This window comes from Lycium ferocissimum, chromosome 5, assembly GCF_029784015.1.
Source record: "Lycium ferocissimum isolate CSIRO_LF1 chromosome 5, AGI_CSIRO_Lferr_CH_V1, whole genome shotgun sequence".
Classification (NCBI taxonomy): Eukaryota; Viridiplantae; Streptophyta; class Magnoliopsida; order Solanales; family Solanaceae; genus Lycium; species Lycium ferocissimum.
In genome coordinates this window covers 36,674,740-36,682,892 of record NC_081346.1, presented here as the reverse complement: position 1 = coordinate 36,682,892, position 8,153 = coordinate 36,674,740, and the positions used below count along the sequence as shown (strand labels likewise).

Genomic DNA, 8,153 nt, shown 5'->3' with positions numbered 1-8,153 from the left:
TTTTTGAAAAAGATCCATTTACCCTAAAGTCAACTTTGAGTCAAATATTTTTCACTTTAAGGCTTATTAACACAAAAAACCTATCTAATACTAATCCGATGGCTTCGGAAATGGCACCACCCATCCTCGCAAGTCAAATATATGCTAACAAAGCTTGGGGAAAAGTCAACAAGGTCAAAAGTACGGTAACGGCCAAACGGGTCGTTACAATCAGCCTAGCTAGTGCCAACAAATTCCCTTTTTTGATGATGACAAACTCTTTGTCTTTCTGTGCTTATTGTACCATTCCAAACACCATTTCTTCAACCTGTTCTAGTCACCACGGCTTTTTCCCCCTTTTGTCTTTATTAAAAAGTGATGTACAATTAAATGTACAAGATTGAGTAGAATATCTTTCCGTTTCAGCGCGTAAGAAGCAACTATTCTGCTCAACCATAGTGGAATGACTAAGTAACCTTAATGATCCCAAGCTCTAACCTATTTTTCTCAAAGTGATCTCTTCTTAAGGCTTTTGTGAAAATGTCTGCAATTTATCTGTCAGTGTCGCAGAACTGAATGGAGATCAGCCCCTTCTCAACATTGTCCCTTAAGAAGAGATGCCTTATATCAATGTACTTGATTCTCTTATATTGGAATGGATTTTTTGCTATGTTGATTGCACTCATACTATCGAAAAATATAGGTACGCAGCTGATTTCCACACCAAAATCCTTTAGTTGTTGCTTGATCAAAAGAAATTGGGCACAACATGACGCAGTGACAACATATTCTGCCTCAGCAGTGGAAATTGCCACTAAGTTTTGTTTCTTTGTTGCCCACGAGATCAAAAACATGACGCCAGGAAGTGAGCCATCCCAGTATTACTTTTTCTATCCACCATATACCCTTCATAGTCAGCATCACCATATCCTACCATATACCCTTCTATTCCTTCTTCTTGATTGTATCCTTGGACAACAAGCCTTGCCTTGTTTCTTGTGATAACCCCATGATCATCCAGCTTGTTCTGAAACACCCATTTTGTGCCAAATATAGTTCTATCTTTCGATTTGGGCTCAAAATACCAGACCTTATTTCTTTCAAACTGATTTAGTTCATCCTACATAGAAATAATCCAATTTGCATCTCGCAAAGCTTCACTAACCTTTTTCGGCTCAATAATTGACAAGAATGAGCTGAAGGCACATAGATTCTTTAACTTGGATCTTGTTGTTACTCTAGAATTAAGATCAGACAGTATGTTTTCTATGGGATGAGACTTTTGATATTTGAATCCTCTTAAGGCTGACCCCTGAGCATTACTAGTATTTTCTTCATAAGGCTCTTGTGGTGAGCCTGGTTCATCAGGGGTCTCTTTAGTGGCCCTCTTTGTGTGACCTGCACTTCTCTGATAGATGGACATGTTTCACCTAGTGGTTCTCCTATTTAAATTTCACCTTCTTGAGTGCTGCTTGCTCCAGTAGTATAGTTGCATATGGGATCCCCATCATTGTTGTCACGACCCAACCCGCCATGACTGGCACCCAACTAAATCCTGGTGGGCGAACCAATACACGAGTCATCTATTCATTCAAGTCCAATTTTATATTAACCAAGTCAACCAGTTATTACTCATTCAAGCATCAAATAAAACAAAATAAGTCACGCCATATATACTGAAGTAAGTGCAGAAGTTCTAACTATTAAAAAATTCCAAAAATTCGAAAGTCATCGTATAGGGCACTAATCTAAAACATGTCTAAGGAATGAAATCCGACCAATAAATGTCCATAATGTCCAGAATAAGAAAATACATCATAAGAAGAAGATCTTTGGGCGGCCTAGCATGGGAAGAAGCTCACCCTAGATCTATCAGCAAATGTCCCCAACGCTAGATGTAAGGGCGGGTAACAGTCTATGCATCACAATCTGCACTCAAAAGAATGCAAAGAAGGTAGTATCAGTACAAACACTATGTACTAGTAGATATCATAGGCCAACCAAGATTAGTATCATGCATATCTCATAAAATCAATAGAATAAACAAGCCAGCCAACAGACATGAATATCAACAAACAATAAAAAGTCAACCAAGGATAATCACAATCAAATCACCAATATATCAAGTGTCAAAATCAACGGAAGCCACAACGAAAATAAGTTTACCACAATAACCACTCTCACTGTACACACATGCTAACTGGTGTCATTCTTCAGTAGTTATGACCTACAGGGGACCCACGGTGTCCATGTACCACTCGTTCCGGATTCACTCGTCGGACCCGAGCACAAACCTCCGCTCCTGAACGAACCTCGGACGCGAGACATATCAATGTGCCTCTCATTTTCAAAAATAACCTCAGACCACGAGCCCATAATATAGGTCACATGCGTGCCTTTCCATACCTCTTTATAGGACAGTGTTTCTTACCTTCTCATTATCAATGCTCAAATCATCATTTCATGTCACAATACCCTCGAGAAGATCATATTAGCTTCTCATCACAACACATCCACTGCAGATTTAACACACAGGAATAGTGGCACGAAGCCTACACAATCACTCAATCACATTCACATAGGAGTTTAGCCACACAATATCATGCATGAAAACTAGACATGCTTTCTCCTAAAGAATTCACAAAACATATAATCAACTAACCAAAGTCTAACTTAAATAGATCGTAACCTACCTCAATCGTAGAGCTGGAACAATGCAAGTCACTCCGCTACAGCTTTTCCCTTCCTCAAAGCCTCAAAACGCTCAAAGTCTAGAAATAGAAGGCTCAATGAGTCACAATTACCCAAATCACAAGTACCAATTCAAGAATACCTTTCCTTTACCCCATTCCAAGGGGTAGATGATTTTCTAGGTGTAAAGCAACCTATCAAGGGCTTAGTAATCATTAAACAACAATTTGTAACGATATTATATCAACATTCCCACTACAAGCAGATTTCATGGTCAAGACACCATTTTTATAAAACCCTAGGTCTCAATTCACTTAGTTTATAGCTCTAAGTATTCAATTTATGATTTAGAGAAATCAACCCAAGCCTTTTGATGATAACTAAGTGATAATAACCATAACCCATCAAGTATGGAAGGTTTATTAATTTCTAGGGTTTCTATTACAATTCCACCATTGAAGATCACAAAAGGGATGACAATCTAGAAGGAGAAATGGAATGATAGAAAGGGATAGATGAGACTTACCTCTCAAAAGTTTCTTGCCCTATCTTGGAATTTCACCCTAGGTGCTTGTTGGGCACTGTGTTGGTGTTTTATGAATAAAGAATGGGAGACTAAGTGTTATAAAACCGGGCCACTATTGGCTGTCGACCGCAACGACGGTCGTTTCACCTCTGCAGCGGTCCCGCTATAGCGTTCACTAAGGGAATCCGCTTCACCGCTATGGCGATCTATCCACCGCTATAGCGGTATCGCCATAGCGGCCAACCGCCAGCCAAATCGGTCACCGAGGAAATGGATCGGCCGACCGCCGGGGTCCACCCACCGCTATAGCGGTACCGCCGCAGCGGTACTCCCACCGCCACAGCGGTCCCATTTGGGCAGTGAGCTCGATTTTTGTCCAGTTTTTCCCCCTATCACCCAACATTTCATCCGAGGCCTCAAAAACACAAAATAAACATGCACATATACATAAAGACGTCCTACGAATCCACCCGTGGCCTCAAATTTTCCAATGGAGTTCTAATTTCCTACATCACCCCCCCCCCCCCCCCGACGGACTCAATAAAATCAAACAACAACCACAAACAAGTCAAGTTTCAGCTCTTAAGCTTACACTATTGAGTTTCTACTGGCTCATTCTACCCTTGGAAAGTTTCTATTTGTTGGGGTGATCCAATATTTCCCATAACGATCGGAAGGGTTGTTACACCAAATACCAATTAAAACACCGTTCATCCTCGAACGGACAAAGATGAGAAATCTAGGGAGGAGTTACCTATCTCGTCGAAAAGCTGAGGATACTTGCTACGCATATCAGATTTTGTTTCCCAAGTAGCATCTTCCACCGGACGATTCTTCCACTGACTTTCACGGAGGCTATTTCCTTAGACCTCAACTTGCGAACATCCCTGTCTAAGATAGCAATGGGCTCTTCCTCATATGACAAATTCTTATCTAGCAAAATCGAATCCCAACAAATTATGTAAGAACCATCGCCGTGGAACTTCTTCAACATTAAAACATGAAATACCGGATGAACACCTGATAAACCCGGAGGTAAAGCCAACTTGTAAGCCACTTCCCCCACACGCTTGAGGATCTCAAATGGCCCAATGTACCTTAGGCTAAGCTTGCCCTTCTTCCCAAACCTCATCACACCCTTCATGGGTGAGACCTTCAACAACACTTGCTCCCCCTCTTCAAACTCAAGATCTCGGACCTTGCGGTCTGCATACTCCTTCTGCCTACTTTGCGCTGCCAGAAGCTTGGCTTGAATCACCTTTACCTTCTCTAGGGACTCTCTCAGAAGATCGGTACCCCAAGGCTTACCTCGAACGCATCAAACCATCCAATAGGTGACCTACATCTCCTTCCATACAACGCCTCAAATGGGGCCATATCAATACTCGAGTGGTAGCTATTATTGTAGGAAAATTCGGCCAAAGGCAAGAATTGGTCCCAATGCCCACCAAAGTCTATCACGCACGCACGAAGCATATCCTCAAGAACCTGAATAGTCCGCTCAGACTGCCCGTCAGTCTGAGGGTGGAAGGCTGTGCTAAGATCCAACTTTGTACCCAACTCCTCATGCAAACACTCCCAAAACCTGGATGTGAACGTGGTGCCTCTGTTGGACACGATGGATATAGGAACCCCGTGAAGCCTAAGCACCTCACGAATGTAGACTTTAGCCAATTTCTCCGCATCATAAGTTATCTTTACCGGAATAAAGTGAGTAGACTTAGTCAACCTGTCAACAATAACCTCAAACTTCCCTAGCATCTTCGGAAGACCAACCACGAAATCCATGGCTATTCTTTCCCACTTCCACTCAGGAATGGGCATCCTCTGCAGTGTACCCCCAGGTTTTTGATGTTCATACTTCACCTGTTAGCAATTTAGACATTGAGCAACAAACTCTACTATATTACACTTCATCCTAGTCCACTAATAATATTGCCTCAAATCACGATCTATCTTAGTGGCGCCAGGATGGATAGAATACCTCGAACTATAAGCCTCTGTCAGAATGGTCTTGATCAAGTCGCCTACACGTGGCACACATACTCGCCCTTTGATTCGCAGCACGCCCTCCTCATCAATCACGGCTTCTTTGGCCTCACCCCGCAACACCTTATCACGTATTTTACACAACTTAGCATCCTCAAATTGCTTTGCCTTAATCTGTTCTAAGAACGATGATCGAGCCTCAACGCAAACCAACACAATGCCTGTGTTGGAAATATCCAACCTCATAAAACTGTTAGCTAGAGTCTGAACCTCTCTAGCCAACGGACGCTCTAAAGAAATCAAATGAGCCAGACTCCCCATACTAGCCGACTTCTTGCTTAATGCGCCAGCCACTACATTTCCCTTACCACCGTGATATAAAATGGTGATGTCATAATCCTTCAGTAGTTCCATCCATCTCTGTTGCCTAGAGTTCAGATCCCTCTGAGTGAACATATACTGCAAACTGCGATGGTCTGTGTACACCTCACAATGAACACCATACAAGTAGTGCCTCCAGATTTTCAATGCAAACACCACCGCTGCCAACTCTAGGTCATGAGTAGGATAGTTCTTCTCATGTACCTTCAACTGCCGAGAAGCATACGTAATCACCTTCTTTTCCTGCATTAAAACAGCACCTAAACCAGAACGTGAAGCGTCACAATAAATAACAAAATCCTTGCCCTCCACGGGCAATGCTAGAATCGGTGCCGTAGTCAACAATATTTTGAGCTTTTGAAAGCTCTCCTCACACTTGTCGGACCACTAAAACGGTACCTCTTTCTGAGTCAAGCGGGTCAAATGAAAAGCAATAGATGAAAACCCTTTCACAAACCGATGATAGTAGCTAGCCAGACCGATGAAACTACGAATCTCAATCACTGATGTGGGCCTAGCCCATTCCCTGACTGCCTGAATTATCTGAGGATCCACCATAATACCCTTTTTCGAAATAACATTCCCCAAGAAGGACATATAAGACAATCAAAATTCACACTTGGAGAATTTAGCATACAACTCCTTCTCCCGCGACATCCCAAAAGTAATTCTCAAATATTTCTCATGCTCTTCCTTACTTCTAGAGTACACCAGGATATCATCAATAAACACTATTATGAAAAAGTCCAAATAGGGCTTAAACACACTGTTCATCTGATCCATGAATACAGCTGGGGCATTAGTAAGCCCGAAAGACATAACCAAGAACTCATAGTGCCCACACCAAGTCCGAAAAGTTGATTTAGGAACATTCTCCGCCCGAATCTTCAATTGATGATACCCAAACCTTAAGTCAATTTTTTAGAACACAGAAGCTCCCTATAATTGATCAAACAAGTCATCAATACGGGGAATGGGGTACTTATTTCGGATAGTTACCTTATTCAGTTGACGGTAATCAATACACATGTGCATAGACCCATCCTTCTTCTTAACAAACAACACAGGAGCACCCCACGGAGAGGCACTTGGGCGAATAAACCCCTTACTCAGAAGATCTTGCAACTTCTCTTTCAATTCCCTGAGTTCTGCTGGCGCCATCCTATAAGGTGGGATAGAGATGGGACATGCCCCCGGGTCTAAGTCAACCCTGAAATCAATGTCCCGATCCGGTGGCATACCAGGCAAGTCCGCGGGGAACACATCCGCAAACTCGCGTACCACTGGAACCGAATCAAGAGATGGAGTATCTGCACTGGTGTCACGAATATGCGCCAAATAAGCTAGACAACCCTTCTCTACTAGCTTCCTAGCACGAACAAAGGATACAACTTTCTTAGCGAGGGGACTAAGTTTACCCTTCCACTCAAGTCTAGGAGCCCCGGGCATAGCTAATGTAACCGTCTTAGAATGGCAATCTAGTATAGCATAGTGCGGGGACAACTAACTCATACCCAAAATAACATCAAAATCTACCATATCTAGGATCATCAAATCTGCCGAAGTACTATATCCCATGAAAGTAATCGCACAAGAAGGGTAGACGTTATCCATCACCACAGAATCCCCAACCGGAGTAGATACAAAAATAGGGACATCAAGGGTATCACACATCATATCCAGACCCACAGCAAAATATGTAGACACATAAGAAAAGGTAGAGTCGGGATCAAATAAAACAGAAGCCATCCGGTCATAAACTGAGATAGTACCTGTGATAACTGCATCGGAGGCCTCAGCCTCGGGTCTACCTGGAAAAGCGTACAAATGACCGCGCCCTCCCGTAGCCTGCTAACCACCGCGATTACCATGACCAGTCTGAGCCCCGCTTCTGTCGGGATGTTGTCTGCCTCTACCTGTCTAAGGATCGCCTCGGTTAGGCTGGGCAGAACCCCTACCCGCAGTGTGGCCGCCCCGCCCTGCCAGTGTGTGATCCTTACCCCCTTAATCTAGTGCAAACGGAGCTCGGGAGCCTGATACTGAGTCCCCTATCCACTCTGTCTAAGTCTAGGGAAATACCACTTAATATGCCCTATCTTACCACACTCGAAGCAAGCACGGTCCAGTATAGGCCACTGAACAGAAGCTGATGAAGCAGTGCAGCCTCCATGCTGACCGGAAGCCTGATAATTTACCCCTGATGGGCCTCCAGCTGACACCTGCATCGCGGACTGAACCGGACGCCCTGAATATACCTGCAAACTCTGACCCCTCGAGAAGGAGTTGCTGAAAATCCCACCCCTACGGGCCTTCTTCTCTACTTGCTTCGCATGACTCTCCTACTTAATACCCTCAACAATACGGACATGCTCCACTATCTCCTGAAATGAAGCCCCAGTGGCTACAAGTTGAAGAGCTGATAACTGAAGCCCAGTGTTCAACCCCTTCACGAACGTCCGTATCCTCTCCCCCTCAGTGGGTAGCAACTAAAGAGCATATCGGGACAGGGAGTGGAAACGAGACTCATACACAGCAACCGACGAGTTCCCCTGATCAATAGTAGGGAACTCATCCTTCGTTCGGTCGC

At 43.6% G+C, this 8,153-nt stretch overlaps 1 protein-coding gene across 1 annotated transcript; it reads right to left on the bottom strand.

The window, feature by feature from the left end:
* Positions 1-5,058: 5,058 nt before the first annotated feature.
* LOC132057750 (uncharacterized) lies at positions 5,059-7,791 on the bottom strand. Its single transcript, XM_059450352.1, has 5 exons — positions 7,668-7,791; positions 6,676-7,017; positions 5,801-5,826; positions 5,181-5,671; positions 5,059-5,062 (listed from the first exon to the last, which is right to left on the bottom strand). The coding sequence occupies exons 1-5, from the start codon at positions 7,789-7,791 to the stop codon at positions 5,059-5,061; spliced, it is 987 nt and encodes a 328-aa protein (XP_059306335.1).
* Between the last annotated feature and the right edge of the window lie 362 nt (positions 7,792-8,153).

What these genes read in the sequence shown, in the direction of transcription:
- LOC132057750 (XM_059450352.1), bottom strand. Translation starts at nt 7,791, where the DNA reads ATGCAGGTGTCAGCTGGAGGCCCATCAGGGGTAAATTATCAGGCTTCC. An exon ending in GAAGTTGCAAGATCTTCTGA is followed by an intron (nt 5,827 to 6,675) that starts GTAAGGGGTTTA and finishes GTTCTGGTTTAG; the next exon opens with GTGCTGTTTTAATGCAGGAA. An exon ending in TTTTAATGCAGGAAAAGAAG is followed by an intron (nt 5,672 to 5,800) that starts GTGATTACGTAT and finishes GTTCATTGTGAG; the next exon opens with GTGTACACAGACCATCGCAG.